A 22,914-nucleotide genomic window follows, 5' to 3' on the forward strand; every position below is an offset into this window, starting at 1 on the left:
ATCAAATCACAATATCAGATCATATATTCTCACACTAATTTGGTTCTATTTCTAGACTTTCTATTCTGTTCTTCTATTTTTCTGTTCATACATTAAATATTACCCTACTATTTAATTACTGAGGCTTAAAATATACTCTATTATCTAGTGGGGCTAGATTCTCTCATGACTCTTAATTTCCGGAGCTTGCTTTATCATTCTTTTTTTTAAAAATTTATTTTATTTATTTTTGGCTGCATTGGGTCTTCACTTCTGCACGTGGGCTTTCTCTAGTTGCAGCGAGCGGGGGTTATTCTTCCTTGTGGTGTGCGGGTTTCTCATTGCAGTGGCTTCTCGTTGTAGAGCACGGGCTCTAGGCAAGCGGGCTTCAGTAGTTGTGGCATGTGGGCTCAGCAGTTGTGGCATGCGGGCTCAGTAGTTGTGGCATGCAGGCTCAGTAGTTGTGACTCACGGGCTCTAGAGCCCAGGCTTAGTAGTTGTGGCATATGGACTTAGTTGCTCTGCAGCATGTGGGATCTTCCCGGACCAGGGCTCGAACCCATGTCCCCTGCATTAGCAGGCAGATTCTTAACCACTGCGCCACCAGGGAAATCCCTGCTTTATGATTCTTGCCTGTTTTTTTTAATGTGAACTTTTCAAGTTTTATTTTTTTTAAAAGGTTCACATTTTTTACCGGGATGTTGTGAACTTCTTAGACTTTCAAATCTTCCCAAATACAATACACTGCTTAAGACCCTGTCTGATTCAACTGGGCATGGAGGCTTGCAACAAAATGATATATTAAAAAGCTGGGTTTTCTTGGCCATGTAATGGTAATTGACATTTATTCATTTATTGAACAACAGAGGTCATTTATCCTTTCAGTATTTCTAGTTTTAAGGTATTTGTCATCTCTTTCAAAGAAATGAGTCGGGGAAAACAGACTTTCAAATATGAAAACCTTCCAGGTGGATGCTGCCTAATATAAAACAGCCTCCAAACCTGCCACCCCAACTTCTTACCTCCCACCCCCCAAATCAACACAATAATCCGATCCGCCATTGCAAACATCAAGGGTCAATGGGTACTGACTGACACAGTTGTTACTGTAGGTTTCTGAAAAACCCTTTATGTTTTTCCTGTGTGGTCCAAGCACCAACAGCCTTGGCATCACCTGGGAGCTTGATAGAAATGCAGACTCTTGAGTCTCACCCCAGATTTACTGGATCAAAATCTGTATTTTAACGAGATCCTCAGGGCGTTCATGAGTATCTTAAAGTTTGAGGGAAAAAAGGATCAGTGGTTCTTAAAGTGTTGGCCTGGTAGCAGAAGTGGCGTCCCCTGGAACCATGTAGAAAATTCAAATCCCTGGGCCCTACCCTACCCCTACTGAATCAGAAATCCTTGGGTTAGGTCCAGGAACATGCCCTCCCGATGATTCTGATGTTTGAGAATCACTGCTCTAGATCAGTCTTAATGAAACACGAGGAATACCTGGGGAGCTTTGAAAGCTCCCCATGATTACAGTGTACCCCAGATGACTTAAATTAGAGTTCCAGGGCTGCAGGCCAAGGAACCAGTATTCTTTTCATTTTCCAGGTGATTCCAATGTGAAGCCAAGGACAAAAGCCACTGCTCTAGTCTGGAGCAATGCTTCTCAAAGCTGGCTTCATGTTAGAACCACTTGAGGATCTTTAAAAAAAAAGATCGGGATCTCACCCAGCTATGTAAACTGGTCTGGGTAGAGCTGAGAATCACTTTGGGTTTTTTTCTCTGATGAATCTAATATCCAGCCAGAATTTCAAACCACTGCTCTAGAAATACCGTTTCTCCCACATAAACTTCAAATCACAGTAAAGAGAAGGAGATGGTAAATAGTTTGGAGGTGACGGAAGACAGATGCGTTGCATTTCCCATGTACTTACTGAGCCCTTACAATGTGTTAGGCTAATTACCATGAAGACTAAAAAGAAATACAATGCATAGTTCTTGCCCATCAGGGGACGTATAATCTGCACTGGTAGAAAAACCTGCACATACTGCATATATAAATAATGATTTGAAAGGAACACATTCCACGCTACTGACTATAATTCAATAAACAAGTTATACCTATCATTCTATCATTGTAAGGTCAAACTAATTTGTATTCTTTTTTAAAAGAATAGAAGTAGAATGAAGGAAATATAGGTTGGAAAATGGTGAAGAAACAATTTTGAATATAATTAGCAATCAGCCCTTAAACATTTGAACCTGGAGAAAGTGGTGGACAAGGTCAATGGCCACTTCAAAGAATAATTCACAAGCTTAAAGACTGGGCAAGCCTAAAATACTTTAAAGTTTCCTCCTTGGCATAATGGGAAGAAAATTATGCTATGGAATCACTGGCAACACACCATGATATTGTTTGTAAATTAAGTTATAACTATTAAGAAAAATTAGCAATTACAAAATCAATTAAAGAGTTTATAGTAAATCTTTTTTCACTTTTATTATTAGAGATATAACTAATTTTTTTGGCCTCACTATTTGCCTCTTCTCTTTTGAGAACACATTTAAAAATAAAGGAAAAATATTGTCCTAGTCTAGGAGAAATTATTGGCTATAAACAGTTTTCACAGAATTTATATTTTAAAATGAGCAACCAAGCAAAATTCAAAATTTCACAGAAGTTTTATGGAAAAGTACATTAACAACTAAAACTGAGTCAAAAATGTAAAAAATTCTGTTTGAAGTCAGCTAAGTATTCATTTTGATAATCAACTAAATATACACACCCATTCCTTTGTTTTATTATTAGTTACAAAGGCAAGGATGTGACATAATCTTTTAAGACCATATAAGGAGTTTCTCAATTAAGAAGAAAAAATCACAAATGTTCACCCACCTCATCCCTCTTGTTCTATCAGGAAATACTTACAGGTTAGAACAGGTGAGAGTACTCTACACAGCATCAGTTTGAATTTGGGAGAGGTCTAAGGGCATGCTTATTTAATGTAATAACCTCTCCTTCATATTTGAAAATGATCCCGCATTAGTGGGTGATGAATTTCAAGTTGTCTCCTCAATAAGGGTGGTGGATGCACTGATCCAGCCAGTTTTCCCATGTTCACGAACATATCAACTAGGAAGTGGGCAGATGTGATCTTTATGTGCACCCATGAAATAGAACTAAGTTTACTGGCTCCAACAGGCTTTTTTTTTTTTTTTTTTCTGTTTTTTGGCCGTGCCGCACAGCATGCAGGATCTTAGTTCCCCCACCAGGGATCGAACCTGTGCCCCCTGCAGTGGAAGCGGGGTGTCTTAACCACTGGACCACCAGGGAAGTCCTCCAACAGGTTTTTTTTGTTTTGTTTTGTTTTGTTTTTGAGGTTTTTTTTTGCGGTAGGCGGGCCTCTTACTGTTGTGGCCTTTCCCGTTGAGGAGCACAGGCTCCGGACGCGCAGGCTCAGCGGCCATGGCTCACGGGCCCAGCCACTCCGCGGCATGTGGGAACTTCCCAGACCGGGGCACGAACCCGTGTCCCCTGAATCGGCAGGCGGACTGTCAACCACTGTGCCACCAGGGAAGCTCCCTTCCAACAGGTTTTGAATCCATCATCTGGGATAGAATATACCCTCAAAACGATCAGATGAGAAAGGGATGGCACTTATTATTATTCCAATTTTATAGATGGGGAGACTAAAGTTTGTAATGGTATCACATCATTTGCACAGGATAAAAGACGGTACAGTGATCATCAATGGAAAGATAATAGAAAGATAATAGGATCGACTGGAAAATAAAAGAAAAATACTCATGTTGTATCCTGCCCTCCTTGCACCACCACCCAATATGTACACAGAATCTAAGTTGAGAATCACTCCTGTAAGTGAGCTGCTGTTATTGATATGAGTGTGTCATTGCACCTCCAATGTACTGGAGGAACTTAATAGGGTTGAAAACCAGTGCCTTAGTGGGAACAAAGGCAACCAACATAGGGGATCAAACTCTCAGCCCTGTATTTTATCTAATGGAGCATACAGTTAAAAAGAAAATTCTACGGTTCCTTGAATAGAAACATTTTGAATATAATAATTGAATTACAGCACTGTAAGCCATTGACGGCTTTTATTTTGCTCTTAAGACTTTGTGGGATAATTCCCTTGATTCTTCAAAGAGGGGCAAGGGACACGGAGTTCATTTTACTCAGCCAGGTGGTTACAATAACGTCACCATCCCAGAGGAAGTGATACCTGGCCATTTCAAACAAAGGCAAATTCCAGTCTAGTGCTCAGAAGGGATTTTTAGGTGGCTGCTACATACCTGTTCTGGGTGAGTTTCCCGCCTTTTTTTATTGTGAAGTTGAAGATAAGAGTCCGTTTTCGGAGTGCGTAATCCCAAAGTCAGTTTGTTTTTTTCCACAAAATACTGTTTGGACTTCCTTCGCCGAGGGCCGTGTGATCCCGGCAGGAATACCTCACTCTGTGAACTTGAACTCTTCAAGTACTGAGAGAGGTTGCTGGACTTCTCCTCCGGGTCACTGCTGCTCAGCACTGAAAATGGCCCGCTGCGATGGGCACCATGTTCGTAGTTTGGGCTTAAAAATTCACTCCCAAGTAAGGAGGCTGTGCTCGGTGGGCTCTTCTTCTGTTCACCTTTCCCCCCTGAGAATTCCATCGAAGTCTCCTTGGAAGGGTAAAGTGGATTCAAAGTCAGATTTTCTGCAGAGCTGTCCACAGACTCTGGCAGTGCTTCCACAGCCAACAACTTCCCCTCCTCTTTTTTCCTCTTCCAATTTGGGTCATAGCGCAGGTCTGAGTATTTGTCTTCTATGGGTTGTTGACTGCCCAAAGCAGAAAAGAAATGTCAAGTCCTTTATCCAAACAGATTTACTCGTTCTCTTTAGCTGATCATCTTATTCAAAATCAATCTCCATCTTTCTCCTACAATTTTCCTTTTACTATCTACATGGGAAAGACACATCCCAGGCTCAAATTAGACCTACACACTACACATAAGGGCAAAAAGTCATAATTATCTAAGTTCATTGAAATATGGAATAAAAATGGGGGATGGGGACTTCCTTGGTGGTGCAGTGGTTATGAATCTGCCTGCCAATGCAGGGGACACGGGTTCGAGTCCTGGTCCGGGAAGATCCCACGTGCTGCAGAGCAACTAAGCCCGTGCACCACAACTACTGAGCCTGTGCTCTAGAGCCCGTGAGCCATGACTACTGAACCCGCATGCCTAAAGCCCATGCCCCACAACAAGAGAAGCCCGTGCACCCTAATGAAGAGTAACCCCCACTGGCTGCAACTAGACAAAGCCTGTGCACAGCAATGAAGATCCAACGCAGCCAAAAATAAATAAATAAATAAATTTATTTTTAAAATTAAAAAAAATCAAGTGTACAATTCAGTGATTTAAAAAAAATGGGGGATGGTTAATTTATATATGCTGGAAACAAATGTCTATAATGTTAAACCAGTAAATGGCCTTGATGCAAAGAATGCTGTTACTTAAGACACACCATAAGTTGAATAATTACCAAGCTGCTGAAGATAAAATGGATTTCACACTTAGCTAGTGATCTACACATGTAGCTGTTTATCTGGGAAGGGAAATTCGACTGTTGCCTGAACAATGACTCAGTCTGAGCCATTCGTGGGAGGAAAGCAAGACTTATCCCAACTGAATACCTACATAGGTTCATCCTCCTGTATCAGTGATTTTTACTTGTGACTTCATTTCGTCTTTGTAGATTTTATCAAATGTGCTACAGAAAGATCCCTAACTTTTGGAATCAGATGGTGCCTCTGAAAGCTCTCAGTTTGTACTCTCTTGGTCAAGTCTATGTACACAAAACTCAGTAGACAGGTCAGTGTGAGCTTTAAGCTGTAGACAGCCCTATCTGAATAAAAGGTTAAGCACAGGGTCCAGCCCGAGGGGAGTGAACTGGTCTGTCATCAGTACATATGACTCCAAATAAAGTCCTCCCTTTTCTCTATGACGATCTCAATTTGCAAAGTACCTCCTAGTCTTAACCAAAAAGGAAAAAAAAAAAAATGCTGGTAATATGGCATATTTAATGGCTGCTTTGATCTTCAAAAGCTAAATGGGAGAGATTTTCCTTCCTTGGTACAGTAGATGCAATCCTCTAATCAAAAAGAAAATGTAAATCATCTGGGCTTTTTATGCTATTTGATATTCCCGTTTATAGAGGACATAATTTTACGCTGGGTAAACAAACTAATGGTGCCCCTAATGTTAATTTCGTCTTCTTAATGTGGACCTAGAATTCTTTGATTTGATGTAAAGCAAAAACTAGAGCAGAAAGCCCCAACTCCTATGTCTTGCTTAATTGTCACTTTGAATTTTTAGTGTCTTTTTTTTTTTTTTTGGCTGCGCTGCGAGGCTTGTGGGATGGGATCTTAGTTCCCCGACTGGGGATTGAACCCGGGCCACGGCAGTGAAAGCGCTGAGTCCTAACCGCTGGACTGCCAGGGAATTCCCCTTGTCACTTTGAATTTTTAGTTTGCATATTAAGACAGAAAACTTCTTGGGATAGGCTTCTCTTCCTTTTCCACCAAGGGAAGAAAAATGATATTCTCCTCCAGCAAAGTGCCTGAATGGAGATGGTCCACGTTTGTCAGGAAATTGACATCAAACCGTGCAACTCCCCGCTCCCGAAACTCCACAGGGCTGCCTGCCTCTGAGGCTTTGAGGAGGTTTCTCCATGTGATGTCCCCTCATGTGAACTTACAGGGGTTTTGGGCCCTGCCTTTCACTTGGCTCTAAGGGTCACTGGGCATGTAGTGTCCCAGGGGCAGGGAGGGGGCCAGAAGGGCATAATCTAGATTTGGGACTGGACAGACCTGGGCTTAAGTTCTGGGTTTGCCACTACCTATCTGTGCATCAGCTGGCAAATCATGTCACCTCCGAGCTGGTTTCTGTCATCTGTAAGTAGGGATCAATTATATTTGTTCTGTTTATTTCTCAAGGTTGCATAAAATCAAAATGAGACAATATAGCTTACTTCATGTTCTGTATTTGTGCTTATTTCACTTTTCACTATGGCAACCACATCTTCTCACCTGGTTAAGGTCCTGGGCAGCAGGGACAGAGGGTTATCCTTCCTTCCCTAACCTCTACCCTGTGCTATGGGCAGAAGAGGCAACAAGTGATGCTTCAATCAATAACTGGGCATTAGATATTTATTTTATTTTATTTTTATTTAGATATTAAAAAAAAAAACCCAACAACAGTAAATTAGAATCTAAACATGCAGAAAAACTTCCTGCATTGGACCAAATCAGTGAATGATTTTAGGGCTTATCTTGTGCTGCATTAAGTGTAAGGTTCAGCAGTGGTTGTTTAGATGGGGAAGAAAAGATGAAAGTACATCTTCAAGTAAATAAAGATATAAAGATTTTTTGAAATGAAGAAACATGCCATTTCCCATATCTATGATATATTGAAAGGAAAAAGTGAGCCTAACTCTCCTCGTTCATTCATTCACTTGATTCGACAGAATTTAACTTTCCTCATGCATTTGCTCGTTCACTGATTCTGTATTTATTGAGCACATACTAAGTTAGGGGGATACAGTGGTGAGCCCACAGCCTAGTGGGGGATACAGACCAGGAAATGAGCTATTTGTGATTAGAGTGATGAGTGGCCATCAGGGCTCAGGAGGGACATCCAATCCCATCTTGGGGGAAAGGGCAGCTTTCTGAAGGAAGTGATGGCTTAGCTGAGACCGAAGGCTAAGAAGGGCAGGAAGTGTAAGCCAGGCTGAGGAAAACACGTAAAAAGGAATGGAGGGGAGAGAGAACATGGGGCTTTCAAAGAACAAATTCTAGGGCTTCCCTGGTGGCGCAGTGGTTGAGAGTCCGCCTGCTGATGCAGGGGACACGGGTTCGTGCTCCGGTCTGGGAAGTTCCCACATGCCGCGGAGTGGCTGGGCCCGTGAGCCATGGCCGCTGAGCCTGCGCGTCCGGAGCCTGTGCTCCACAACGGGAGAGGCCACAACAGTGAGAGGCCCACGTACCGCAAAAAAAAAAAAAAGAACAAATTCTACGTGGATAAAAGGGAACGTGGGAGGATTAGAACTCAGGGTTAAGCAGAGGTGAAATCTTGAAGGGCTTTGTAAACTCTGTGAAGGGTTTGGCTTAACTACATTAAACTGAGAGTTTGGATTTATTTAATTAAGTAAAAATCATTTAATTAGCAAAGATGTTATAGTAAGACAAATACTTTCGGATAGGCAAAGTGATGTTTTTGGAAAGGATTATGTACAGAGGCCATATGGTTTTTGGGGGCAAAGTTTCAGAACAGGTAGCCCTGTCCTCTGCACTGTTTAGAGCAGGGGTTGGCAACCTTTAAAAGTAACACAGGGCTTCCCTTGTGGCACAGTGGTTGAGAGTCTGCCTGCCAGTGCAGGGGACACGGGTTCGGGCCCTGGTCCGGGAGGATCCCACATGCTGCGGAGCGGCTGGGCCCGTGAGCCATGGCTGCTGAGGCTGCACGTCCGGAGCCTGTGCTCCGCAACGGGAGAGGCCACAAGAGTGAGAGGCCCGCGTACCGCAAAAAAAAAAAAAAAAAAAAAAAAAAAAGTAACACACGTTGTTGGAGCCCACTGTCTTGCTGCTTTTCTGGGTGGGTTGTAGAGTGCTGGCTTTGGGAAGATAGCACATAGCACACACTACTTACTACGTGCTGATCTAGGGAAAGCTTACAGCGAATCTCTAGTTTTCTCCTTATGGCAACCCTATGGGGAGGTGCTATTATTATGCCCATTTAATAGATGAAGAAACAGGCTTCTGTCACTTTTCCAAGGTCACAGAGCTAATACGTGGTGCAGCCAGGATATAGACCCTGGCAGTTGGCCCTGGGATCTGGCTCCTGTCCAGTAACTCGCCCTGTATCACACAGCCAATCCCAGAGGTGGTGGTAAAGCAGGTGTTGTTGCAGGGCCTGCCTTAGGGGAGTTAGTGAATCGATCGGTCAGTCAGTTGGCCAGTCAACAAATATGTACTGAGTGGCTCCCCAAGTCCTAGGCACTGGAGGTGAGCGGTGAGTGAAACAGAAACAGGCGGATGGACTGGCTGCTGACTGAGGAAGACAGGCGGACGGATCCATGCACCAACAGTACAGAAGTACAGAATGTTATGGGCATTTAAACTAGGAGGACAGACCTTGTTTATCAATGAAAATATGTTGACCTCTTATTTCCAGATCCAACTGCTAGATGATATCTCAAAGTTCATTCCAACTCTCTTGTTCTGTGATCCTATGATGAACTCACAAGAGTCGATAAGCGAGGAATGCCCACTCTTTTTAACAACTAGGTAGTCTTTGATGATGGAAGGAAATGGAGTCTCTGACTTCCATCTCTGCAGTTATACTAAGAAAACTGGCACTCACACTGGTCACCAGACTTAACTAGCATTAGTTGATGATGGCATGATGTCCACAGTCAGGGCTATAGACACCCCTCAGTCTCATGGAATAAATGGTATGGAATATTTTGGTTCTGAGAAATGGTACCGTAGAAAGTCAAAGGACGAGGGTCCTAGAATCAGACTGCCTGCGCTCAATTCCTGGTGCCACCAGTTGCCGTGGGAGTGTGGGCAAGTTATTGTTCTTCTCTGTGCTTCAGCTCCTCATCAATAAAATGAGGATAATAATAGTACCTACCTAAAAAAAAAATCGTAGTGCCTACCTCATAGTCGTTGAGAGTATTAAGCACATTTATATACGTATATATGTTTAGAACTATGTTCTTGGCATGGAGTAAGGAAGGTCTCAGGAAGGGCCGGTTATAAAAGCACATGCCAACGAGCTCCATCTCTGGTCTTTGCTTGCTGTGTGTTGTGTTCTGTCACCAGGACACAACACTGGTGTGTACTATGCTTCCTCCTGATGGATCTCAAGGGATTCTTCTCTCCCTAGGGCTTAAGTTATTTCCAGGACACAAAGTTGTCTCGTGACGCACTAAGTGGGACCTTAGTGGCCTGAAAGAATGAACACTTATCTTTAAAAATCCAATTTTTTTTTTACCACGACCTAGGCAGCATGGAGAATCTGTTTGAACTATAATTTAGGAAATGGGATTAAGAAATGTCAGTGTTTCCACATGATGAGATATTTTAAGAACTGCTGGAAGATGATGAGCAAGATAAAACTGGGAGAATTCAATTACTTTAGACCTTCAGAAAGAGCCGTAATTTCCAGCCTCGACAAATTGCCATGCTTAGATGCCCGCGGAAGCAATCTCACATGCCCTGGGGAAGACGGACATTTTAAGTGAAACCTGGAAAATACAGAAGGGTTTGAAACAAATCAGACATAATGAGCTGCTCTGGCTGCGAAAGATGCTTTTGAACCAATCGTTTGAAGAGACACTCTAATAATGTGTATTTACAAGATGAGAATCGGAAAGTGTGGCTCTTCTAAGAGCTTTAATGACACTGTACCGTGTACACCTGCCATGATTATCTTAAAACATCCCCCTTTCTTCCCTTTCTGATGGAAACCATGTGTTGAGACAAATGGGAGTTTATGTTTTGCAAACTATCGAGCATGGAAAGCTGTAATACTCCACAGAAACAAATCTAATGGTTGAAATAGAACATGATACTAAAGAACCCCATTGTTCTGAGCTTGTGTGCGGAGAAGCTCAATTGTGTTGTGTGGTCCAGGTCAACACACTGGAACAAAATGAGTGTGAAGTGCTCCTTCATCAGTAATCTTGTGCACACAAAACACATACCTCATTTCCTCCCCATTTGATAGGAAGGTTACACAGACAATGAGTATACAATGCTTTTGTTGCTGTTCAGACAACAGATGCCAGGTCCGCCCTTCAGATGCCCAGGTTAGAAATGGATGCAGAGAGGAAGGGGAGGGTGGTCTCATATGCATATGCCATCCTATCTGCTGGCTCTAATGGACCATATTTGAGCATGACTGTGACAACTTCATCCAAATAAAATCAAATCTCCATTTGACGAAGAGCCTCATATTCAGTTTAGTATTCAATCAAAAAATTACTAAAATTAGAGCATGTTTCTAGTACAATGAACATCCTTTGCACTCACAGGAAAATATTCAATAACTGGCCATTTTGCCTGCCGAGGAGGTGAATAAAAGCATTGCTATTAATCATTTAGCAGTTATTTATTTGCCACTTTAAGTAGGCAGTTAAATTGAAACTGCACATGTTATTATTGATTTAGGTTTAATTTAATCCTTTTAAACAGAACAATTATTCCCAATTTATATGCCATTAAATCTTTTATGCATATGAACAGCAAATTCAATTTCTGTTTAAGTGTAAAGTGTTTTTTGTGTTTTTTGTGTGTTTTTTTTTAAGTGTAAAGTTTTTAATGCTTCTTTAAGGAGCTATAAAACTGACAGTTGTTTCCAAGGATTTCTGAGTTCTGTGTTCATCTTAATCTTTTTATCAACAGCTTTTAAGTAAATAAATCCAAAGGATTAAAAAATCACTTTTGCAAGTATGAAATAAAATGGTTCCACAAGTATACTGAAATGCTTTGGGGAGGCTATTTAAAACCCAGAAAATTTCATTTAATGCAGGCATTTATTCTGCTAAAAATATTAAACATCTTAATAGAAGAAAGGTAGTTTAATGAACCGAAGGCCAAAGACTGTCTTTAGAAATACACTCAGGTGAAGGGACTGGATTGTTAGCTGGTGAATTTTATTTACTGCAATTATAGAGTTTAGATAATTCCAACTAAAGTCCCTCTTTTTTTCTTTTTGACAACAGGTTTATGGCTGCAAAATAACCAGATATTTGCCCCAAGTTCTTATTAGTGCCAGTCTTGATTCAAGGACAATCTGAGTGTTAAATGAAAATAAATTATCTTAAGAGGGCGTGTTAGTAATTGCAATGTAAAATTCTAGTACCTCGTTTCTAATTAAGATTATCTTATGTGAAACAAAGGCTGCATCTTCACAAGGGAAATGCTGTATGACACAGAACCTATTTAGAAACATAATTCCCCTCGTTCAGTGAGAGTTTACAGTGCTCAAGCCAGACATTTTCTGTGGAAGGCTTGGATATTCTTTTCATTCTCCAGAAACAATGGCTAAAAGCCAGGGACCCAGATTTACATTTCCAGTGCATACACTGTCTTTAGATAGAGTCTCTTGTATTTTAAATGCCAGATATTTACAGCAACAGAATTTCCAGGTAGCTGTGACTTCATGGGAAAAAGCACTAGACAGGTCTTGACACCTGGGTCCTGGTCCAGATTTTGCCACTGTGTGAACTTGGGTGAATTTGTTATCCGCTCCAGGCCTCAGGTGTCTCCTTTTACGATAAGGAATAGACTGACCTTGAAGAGTCCTAACAGCTCTCAGAATTCACTAATTTTCAAACTGAATTGGGCCTATCATGCGAAACTCAGCAATGTATATAAGTGTTGGGGAAAAAAACATTTATTTTAAATTCAATCCATTAAAAAATTATAGTAACCAAAGATTTCTACGTTTCTACATTTGTCAGGGAGTAGAAACAGAGGAATACAGTGGAGGTCGTGAATTAAACTATCTCCTTAGTTACTTGGTTACAACCTTCCTAATCCTCTTGCTAAACCTGCAGGATTGCAGGTGACGTAAATTTAAACTACACTTTTTGAGGTTTCAAACTCACTATTGATTTACTTATTTTAACACAGTAATGCATCCCCATTTGGAAATAAGCTAGAAAGGAACTCGTGGTCATCTCCGAGGGCAATAAAATCCCAGGAGTCACAGTGGCTTTAGCATTTCTGGTGGGGACTGTGCCTCTGGTAGACACAGTTCATGCCCAGGCACACGCCTTACTCCCTCCTCTGCTTGTCTGTCACGATGGCACCGTGCCTGCTCTGAGGAGTGCATCAGGGTTTGACTGCTGCACAGTTTGTGAGCAAGTGAGCATAAAACAGCAATGATGGGACTTCCCTGGTGGCGCAGTGGTTAAGAATCCGCCTGCCAATGCAGGGGACAAGGGTTCGAGCCCTGGTCTGGGAAGATCCCACATGCCGCGGAGCAACTAAGCCTGTGCGCCACAACTACTGAGCCTGTGCTCTAGAGCCCGCGAGCCACAACTACTGAAGCCTGTGCGCCACAACTACCGAGCCTGCACACCTACAGCCCATGCCACAGCTACTGAGCCCGCGTGCCACAACTACTGAGCCTGTGTGCCACAACTACTGAAGCCACCACAGTGAGAAGCCTGGGCACATCAACGAAGAGTAGCCCCCGCTCGCCGCAACTAGAGAAAGCCCGCACGCAGCAACGAAGACCCAATGCAGCCAAAAATAAATAAATTTATATAAAAAAAGACAGCAATGATAATGCCTACGACAAGTCACCTCTCTGCTATGACTATACCCATGTGATCAGAAATAAATGACCAAAACGCTAGTAGCTATCCCCAAATACCTAGAATTCGGTATATAGTAGAATGTGTTTGAAAGAGGTTGGCCAGCCAATGGCCTTAAATTGAAAATCTACCTAATCAAGACAGTATAAATCAACATGGATGAATGCTGCTAGAAACTAACAGGAATGAGAGTTGACTCCTGGAAGCTCTCAGAATGTTCTTGGTTATACTAGAATATTAGATCTAGCCTCAAGTGTCACATTTACTCTCCCAACCAGAGCAAAAAAACAAAACAAAACAAAACTCTACAACACTTATGAGAGGAAGTAATCTCCCCTCAGCTTAAATATATCCAATGTGTCCTACAAAACAGTCGAGGAAATTAAAATACTGAGTTTTAGTTTTTACTAAGTCTCCCTTTACCCACTTTCTGTTTTGCTTATCCCATACTGCTACTGAAGTCCTAGAAATCATCATTCAGTATTTCACTTGATTCTTGTATTATTAAGCAGAAACAACATACAGTGGCCCCTTGGTATCTGCGAGCGACTGGGTCCAGGACAGGCAGGGGATACCAAATTCCACAGGTGCTCAAGTCCCAGAGCCGGCCCTCTGTATCCACGGTTCCACATCCGCTAATTCAACCAATTGTGGATTTTCTACTACTGCAGTACTATTTATTGAAAGACACCCTTCTATGAGTGAACCCGCTCAGTTCAAATCCATTTTGTTCAAGAGTCAACTATATATGAAAGTGTTTGAGAGGAAAAATTATATACCACCATAAAAATGAAGATGATTATTCCTGAGTCCTTTTCTTACCTTCAGACAATTCTGAAATTCAGTTCAACTAAGAATACCTTACTGTGCCTGTCTCCCACCCAGTAATTTCTGGCACACGGTGGTTTATGAGACAGAACGTGGGATCTTTTGTGAAGGCTACACTTCCCAGGTGATGAGAGAGATCTCAATGAATGAAAACATTCCGTTTCCCAGGAGAGCTGCTGAGGAATACAGGCTCTATGACCTTACTGCCCAGAGTAAAATGCCGTTAATATTTATAGTATTCTGAGGGCACAGGATCCTTTATACATTTGTATTACTTTACTAAAATTTATAATTTTACATGCATATTTTAATCTGGCCTCAGTTTAGTCCATATTGAAGTCGCTACACCTTTCATTTTTGCTAGAGAGCAAAACTGAATCCTTTATCAGATCAGCCCTTGATCACCTATCTAGATACTTATAATTAGAGGCTCAGATTTTGATGTTAAAAGAGAGTTCATTCAGTTAAATTTCTGGCTCTGCCACTTAGTGGCTACGTACACCTACACAACTTTCAGAGCCTTGGTTCCTAATCTGCAAAATGGGGATAATAATGTCGATATCTAAGAGCCTCTTGTAAGGATAAATGAGATAATATATATCAAGCAAATAGTCCTACAAATGGTAGCTAATTATATTGAAGTATTTTTGTAAATAAGACCTTATCAAACACATATACTAGTTACTGTACTGCTGCTTTCTGGTTTTCTTTTTCTTTAACATATGAGGTTTCAGAAGGCCCCAGAGCTGAAGAGGTTATCTCTAATGCTCTAGGAATTACATTGATCTCTTTCTTCTGAGTGCCGAGTGTCATGGGGCTAGTTCTGGAGTGGGGTTTAAGGATTATCATATGAAGATCCTCTTTCCACTTTTGATTCATTCACTGCAGTCAATGCTGCTCCAATTTCCATTAAGTAAAAGGTTTTCTCTAATCCATATACATCGAACTGTGGCTTGACTTTGCTGAGGAACAAGGGAGTAATTGCTTTGAGGAGCTTCTAGTAACATCAAAACACAAGAGTAGGGCTCAAGTGATTTTGTCAGGCAGCTTTTAAAACGGTTGCCCATAAAAGCAAGAAGAAAGAGATCTTCCGTCTTAAGGCAAGGCTTTGACTAATTATTTTGAACTACAATTCCCAGAATGCCATCTACCTGACAGAAATGAAAGTCTTCTTGAATTTCATACTGAGAGCCTGAGATCAATTTGTCTATTTCATGGCTAGTAAACTACTCAGATCCAAGTAACAATACACCTAAGAAAGGTTTCCAAGGCTAAAGTGAGGCAGAGAAAAGGGGCCAGTAACAAAACACTCGCCTGAAGGATATTTTTGAGGCATTACTTGGCTACATGCTTCAGTTCAGCTTTCCTTTGTAGTACGGAACTGGTCCTGTAAATGTTCAATGTATGAAGCACTGTACAGCCAAGCAATGACTAGGGCTGTAACCCATTCTAACCCTGGGGATTATAGTCTATCATTAAGGATTTCCAAGGCAAATCCGTCCAAGGAAAATACCATTATTTAAGGATCTCTGAATCAGAAGGCCAAGGCCCTAATGATGCTTTTGACTTTGTAAGTATGGTTTTTTTATTTTGAAATATACTGAGTGGTATTTACATTGTCCTTGGGTCAAAAGCAAGGTTAAAGTCAGGTCTCTGAGCCCCACTCAAAGAGGAAAAACTCGACATTGGAGAAATGAGGTCACGTAATGGATCCTTTCCTTGGTTTCTTCATCGTAAAAGTACAGACAAGAATACCTATCCACCACGAAAGATATTTTTTTCCGATGCCCCTCCCACCCCCGTAGTAAATAAAAGTACCATTTATTACCTAGGAGACTGTGACTCTCCTAGATTAGAGCTACAATACAAACATGGTTTAAAGGTCCCCAGCCTTTTTGGCACCAGGGACCGGTTTCGTGGAAGACAATTTTTCCATGGACGGGGGTGGGGGTTGGGGAGGGGGTGTGGTTCAGGCAGTAATGCGAGTCATGGGGAGCGATGGGGGGCAGCAGGTGAAGCTTCATTCGCTGGCCCGCCGCTCACCTCCTGCTGTGCGGCCCCGGGGTTGGGGACCCCTGGTTTAAAGCATAGAGTCAGACTGCAGGAGTTTTCTGTTCCACCACCCACCCGGTGGAATAAATGGGTATATCATAACTGGTTTCTTTAAGCCTCATTTGCAGTCTACAAGATGGGAGCATTATAGTGTCCACCTGTTGTGGCTGCCATAAGGATTAAATGAGATGATACATGTAAAGCGTTTGGCACAGGGATGGGCTCGGGACAAGCATTCTATAAATGCTATTGTTGTTAGAACCTTAAAGTAATCTGTGCCTTTTCTTGTTCCTTCCAACCCCAGTTCTAAACTGTCACCAAGTCCTATCAGTTCTTTATAAACATAAAGAATTACCTATGAAGTAATTAATTCATAAATTACCTATGAAGTAAATGAATAAAAGATTGCTACGAAGGATATACACTCATATAAGAGTATATGTGGGTTGGGACTTCCCTGGCAGTCCAGTGATTAAGACTCTGTGCTTCCACTGCAGGGGGCAAGGGTTTGATCCCTGGTCGGGGAACTAAGATCCCCCATAACGTGTGGCGCAGCCAAAAAAAAAAAAAAAGAGAGTATGTATTGATGTATTGGTTATTCTGAGAGGAAGACGGGGATGGATTTGAGAAGGGGAACCAGGAAACTATCTAGCATTTTATGTTTTAAAATATATATCTGAAACAAACATGGCAATAAGGGTGAGATGGTATTTTTCTCTGTACTTTTCTGTAGGTTAGAATTTTTTCTTGATTAAAAAAACTCAGGGAGTTTCCTGGCGGTCCAGTGCTTAGGACTCGGCACTTCCGTGCTTTCACTGCTGTGGCTGGGGTTCAATCCCTGGTCGGGGAACTAAGATCCTGCAAGCCGCACGGCGCAGCCAAAATACATAAATAAAATAAAAAGTATTTTAAAAAACACCTCAACATCAATAACAAAGCACTCTGACGTTGGGTGACTTTATCTCTGCCGGCTTCATCTTCCTAATCTGTAAAATAGGAATAGCAGCACTTTCTTGCAGGATTACAATGAAGAATTGAGTGAAATTCTTCAAAAGAGATGGCCTTTCAAAAGAGACGTCATTATTGTTATTGTTGTCATTGTAATTATTACCATCTGGTAGTCTCTTTGTCCACTGTGTTTTTACCCTCTAATCCATAATGCACCAGCTTGCAGAATAATCTTCCTTGAACACTGCTTCATCTCACTGCCCTCCCCAAGAACCTGCGTTTTCTCCTCCAGCTGTGCCCAACCCAGTCCAGTCAGGGGCGGCTGGCTGGTTAAAGCCTCCCTAAGCCCCTCTTTTGCCCCCCAGCTCTATGGCTGCACCTCAGTTATAGCATTTATCACTTATACAGTGGACATACGAAGAGCGCGTTCGTTAAGTCCAATTTGTTAAGTCCAACAAAGTTAGCCTAGGTGCCCAACTAACACAATCGGCTGTAGAGTACTGTACTGTAATGGGGTTATGATACATTCGCATCCTTGAAAGTTTGCAACTTGAAGGTTCGTATGTAGGGGATTTACTGTACTGTGCTGTGAGATCCCCTAAGAAGCAAATGAGCTCGATTCAACTTGACATTTCCAGTGAAAGAGAGAAAGAGGGAAAGACGAAGAAAAAGACTCAGGGCTGGGCTCTCATTCTGGCTCCACACAAGTCTTCGCTGTGACTGCATTCTTGGGACACGTCATCTGAGTTCTGTGTTCCACGTCCTACCCGCGGCGTGGGCTGGGGGCAGTCCACGACAGTCCCCGTCAGCAGGCCCCTCCTCTGTCTACTTTCCCTACACTCAGAACAAATCCTCTGCCATCAAGTGGGGCTCAATGTGCCACACACATTCATTCTAATTCTATTCTTCTTTTCCCAAATCTTACCTAGTCTCCAAAACCCTGCCTGCCCAAGTTCTAGGCCTTCCAAAAAACTTTCCTCAATTTACTTTAACCCTAATTAAAAAAACATCTAACACATATAGAACTTACAGTCACTGTTTGAAGCACTTTTTATATATGTATACATAGACTTATTTTAGCCTCACTGTAAGTCTGTGAGGTAACTATTATTACTATCCCATTTTTACTGAGGAGGAACTGAGGCACAGAGAGTTTAATCGGGCTTGGCCAAGGTCACACAGCTAGTCAGTGGCACAGTTTCAACCCATATGGTCTGCTTCAGGTGCTCTGTACTTTACCACCATCCCAAGACCCCTGTCTAATCAATAGCTTTTAACTTCAGTACTCTAGCATATCATTTATATTTTCATTAAAACTGAGTAATATTGTACTCATTTAAATCCTCTTAGATGTTTTGGTGGCTTCTAGCCTAAAGCTAATACCCCATAAGTACTGATTATTAGAAATTAAATCTTTATGTGATTATATAAGCCCAGGAAGGTAGACCTCTCCTGGCTCAGGTAGGCTTCTACCCCCAGAACGTACTTTACTGACAGTGATGGCAATCCTGTGAGAGAAGCAGGCTGGCTCGTTTGACAGATGAGAAAGACTGAAGGGACTTATTTCAAATTATACACTAAACGGCAGTGCCTGGACCAACTCGAGACCACCTGGCTCCAAGTCATGGTATTTGCTAGACCAGGCTTTCGGGGATTTCTCCAGGGTGAGGTCACAGCAGTGGGGATACTTGGAATATGGACAGGAAATGAGCATAAGAAAGGCACATGCCCTTATTATTAATAACTATTCTCGTCTTATGCGTTTTTTTAAAAAATAGAAATGAATGTGACGAAAATCTTGGCTCCGAGCTGTCGTTAGCTGCTTGGAGACCTGTGTCACACACACTACAAAGGTGCTCATTCCAACAGCCTGTCCAGAAACAGACTCACAGACTTAAAAAATAAACTTCTGGTTATCAAAGGGGAAAGGCTGGGGAGAGGGATAAATTAGGAGATTGCGATTAACATGTACACACTACTATGTATAAAACATAATCAACAAGGACCTACTTACTGTACAGGGAACACTACTCAATATTCTGTAATAACCTATATGAGAAAAGAATCTGAAAAAGAACAGATATATGTATAACTGAATCACTTGGTTGTACACCTGAAACTAACACAACATTGTAAATCAACTATACTCCAATATAAAAAACAAAAACAAAAAACGAAAACCGAGAGCCTGTCCTAACTTTCACTTGGGACAGTACCAGTAATTATGTAACAATGCCTTTCAGAACCCACTGTTTTCTGACACAAGCCAATTCCTTACCTGTTCTTCGCACCAGCATCTTGGGTATGGAGGTTTCTCTGAGCTGCTTTTCTGCTTGCTTCCTCTTCCGTCTCACTCAAGTTCTCCTCCTCTAAGCTGTCAGGCTCCATGTCGTTGTCCTGAATTTGGTCTTCAAGTTTAGACTGGGACTTGATCTCTTGAGTGACGCTTTCTGAATCAGATTCCAAGGAGTCTCTTGAAATCAAATGTAAGTCTTCTTTCTTAAAAGGTGGCTCTGTGGACTGGACCTTTAAGTTGGTGTGATGAACAGGAGACAGAATAGAGCGCTTGGGAATTAATTTACGATGAATCATCTTGAGAAAATACAAAAATGAACAGGGATACTCTTGTGGATGGCAGCAGCTGGCTGAATGTTTAAAGTCGTGGTTCGCAAAAGAATTTGCCTAAAAAAATTATATTTATGTTACTCTGTGACTACTGAAATCTCTTTAATTCCAATGTTAATCAAAAAATTAAGTAAGAGAAACTTGTTATTACCTGCAGGCTTTTGTATGCCCCCTTTTGTGTGTATGAGAAAGGTCTATTGGAAAAACTATTATGTTTTTCTCTCTACAGAAACACATGTGATGTAGAGCTCATAAACAGTCTGAGTAATCAAATGCAGCTTTATTGAGAAAATTAAATGACTGGATTCCTTTTTTGAGCTTCCAAGGGCCTGTTACAGATAAGCCCGGACAAAGCGAAATGGCTAATTAGGGACAGTACTTCAATGCCTTATTTCCAAGACCCAGGGCACTGACATAAATATGCCATGTTCAGTAGAGTAAAACAGGTTCAGGGTCTGCCTTTTGGAAAATAAAGGAGGGGGAGAGAAGTAGAGTATGGTTTCCACAGTTGGAACTGTAAAACTGATGGAAGCTGTTTTGCTCCTAAACCTATATTGGCTGACTCTATCATTTGGAAGATTTTTTGATACCCAGATTGCTGTTAGGTAGGAATGTGTAATTTAGGTGGACATTACATAGAGATCAACCTCAGCTCAGAGGAAAAAACAAAAAACCCATGATAATGATTAAAACTGTTCAACAAAAGATTTGGTGGCCTTGTGAATTCTGCCATTCAGTGATTCATAGCAGAGGCTGGGTGTCCACCTACCTGAATGGAATGCAGTTCTGGGGAATGCTGGGTGGGTGAAAGATTGGCCTGAATAACAGCTCGGGTCCCTTGTAACTAGCTTAAGAGTATGATTCCAAGTGAGCCCTCCCTGTCTCAAAGGGCTGTCATAAAGACCCACGAGATGGTTTACGGAAAGGATGCTTTGAGTTCAGATAGGATTGAAAGGAAATGATGTTTTTGGATGTGCTTCCTTTCATCTCTACTTGGCATTTCTATTTGCTCTGTCTTCCATCTCACTGCCTTTATGCTGTTTTTTTTGTTGTTGTTGTTGTTTTTCTGTAGGTCAGGTAACAGAAACAACCTTTCTCATCAGAGATTACTGTAAAATTTGTTTCAATGGCTTTCTCTTGTCCTTTGGGCAAATCCTCTCTTTAATTAAATAACACGACCTTCTTGCTAGTCCTAGTTGACCTTGTTGCTAATATTTCCAAGGAACATCCTCAACTCCTTGGAGGAAAGCACCTTAACAAACAAAACAGACCAAAGGTAACACTCATACTTAAATACATCTGATATTTAAATATCTATGGTTTTCTTTTTAATTCAAAGTTCCCCCTGTTGGTAGACTAACATATTATTGTCAAACTGCACAGACCAGTTTGCTGTATTAATTCTCTTATTTTAAAAATACGAATTTCATTCTACCGTATTATTTTAATTTTGATAAGCAGATCAACTGTTGCTTTTAGGATATTTTTAGAAAGTGTCAAATCCCTCAAATACTAACACATTTGTAATAAACACCAGTCTTACTTTAAGAGTTCAAGTCACTGTACTTGGGATCTTAAAGAAAACTTAAAATAATCATTATATTTCAATTTGGAATTGCTCCTTCATGAAATAATTCAGTCCCTTCAATTTCTCTTTTAAATACATGGATTAGGATTTCTTGGAGTTAATCAATTAAAAATGTCCATAGAAGAAGATACAATTTTTGTCATTAATGAAGTTGGGGAGATTATGAAGAGAGCAAAGGCAGATACCATCCAAGTTGGGTCGTCTGTGGAAGGTGTGATTTTATGAAAGCATGGGATTAAAGTAGGAAAAGCTGATAGCTGAAATAAATTAAAAGTGGGCCTTTTAAATGTAGCGAATGTGGCTGCCTAGTGGCACAAAGTTTCTCACTGAAATTTCTGACCAAGAGGGGCTGACGCATCTCCTAAATAAACAAGACAGACAGGGATAAACCGGTGGCACTAAGAAACGGCTAATTCCCTAGGGGTCCCTTCAAGACCTTGGGCCTAGCCCATCAGTACTGGGAGAAACACATTTCCTTCTGTAGGTGAAAAGGAGCCCTGCTCTAAGGACTAACCTACCAAGATGAGTGGTAGAGGAAAAGGTGCCCTATTTTGGAACAAGCCCGAAGCTGCCCAAAGGGGAGTTGGGTTTATTTTCTCCACCCCTCTTTTCTCCGATGGACAAGACTGGGCAACCAGGAGCATTTTAAGGCCCAGGAAGTGATGGGTCCGGTGGGTCTGATGCCCTGGACCGGTCTAATCAACCCACGCTAGGGCTGTTCTGGGAGTCTGGGCGCCAAAGTCTTTCCAGATCCCGGACACCTGGGCCCCGTCCCTGCCTCGGCCACCGTCTGCCCTTCCCGCCTGGGTCCCAAGTGCTCCCCGGCGCGGGCTCCTTTGAGTTCGCCCCGTCCAGATCCAGTTTCCTCGAGAGGTTTCCTGCCGTCCCCACTCCGAGTCCCACCCCTCCCAATCCCCTCCTCTGGCGCACCGCCCACCACGCCTGTCACCTGCCCGGCGCTCCTGGCTGCCGCGACCCCGGCGGGCCCTCATCCTCAGCGCCTCCGCAGCCCGGCTGCCCGGCGCCTCCCAGTCCCGCCCCGCGTCGCCCGGTGCTGCCCTGGAGACCGGGGCCAACAGGACCCACCCCGCGCGGCTCGGCCAGCACGGCCGTGGGTGGGGCCGCACCGGGGGGCGGGGCCGGTGCGGTCCAGGCTCCAGCCTCCCGATCACTCGGTGCCCTGTCTTGTCCTGGTGGAGACGGTGGGAACGGTTGTGATGAGGATGGCCAGGGGAGAGCTCCCAGGACCGCGGGAGCTCTCGAAGAAGCTGCTCGCAGGTCACACTGGCTTTTCCAAAGTTGTAATGCAAGGAAAGACAGGGCACCGAGCGGGAGGAGATATTTGCAACACATACTGCTAGGAAACGTGAAGAACAAGTTAGGAAGGCAAATGATCCAGTTAAAGAATGGGCAAATGACTTGAACAGGAATATCCCAAAAGAAACCCAGTGGCCAATAACTGTCTGTTGTTGATTGAAAAGGTGCTTAATTCGTTAATAATCAGAAGCGGATAAAT

At 42.2% G+C, this 22,914-nt stretch overlaps 1 protein-coding gene across 2 annotated transcripts in view; it reads right to left on the reverse strand.

Annotated features, from left to right (window-relative positions):
- Positions 1–22,414, reverse strand: part of JHY (junctional cadherin complex regulator) — a 66,673-nt gene extending 44,259 nt beyond the window's left edge. For both annotated transcript variants that reach the window (XM_019942025.2, XM_073808050.1), the window contains exons 1-3: positions 22,348–22,414; positions 19,464–19,867; positions 4,285–4,804 (exon numbers count right to left, since the gene is read on the reverse strand). In XM_019942025.2, coding sequence (XP_019797584.1) covers positions 4,285–4,804; positions 19,464–19,777 — 834 coding nt within the window. In that variant the 5' untranslated portion in view covers positions 19,778–19,867; positions 22,348–22,414. The remainder of the gene's footprint in view (positions 1–4,284; positions 4,805–19,463; positions 19,868–22,347) is intronic.
- Between the last annotated feature and the right edge of the window lie 500 nt (positions 22,415–22,914).

This window comes from Tursiops truncatus, chromosome 8, assembly GCF_011762595.2.
Source record: "Tursiops truncatus isolate mTurTru1 chromosome 8, mTurTru1.mat.Y, whole genome shotgun sequence".
NCBI classification, from domain to species: domain Eukaryota; kingdom Metazoa; phylum Chordata; class Mammalia; order Artiodactyla; family Delphinidae; genus Tursiops; species Tursiops truncatus.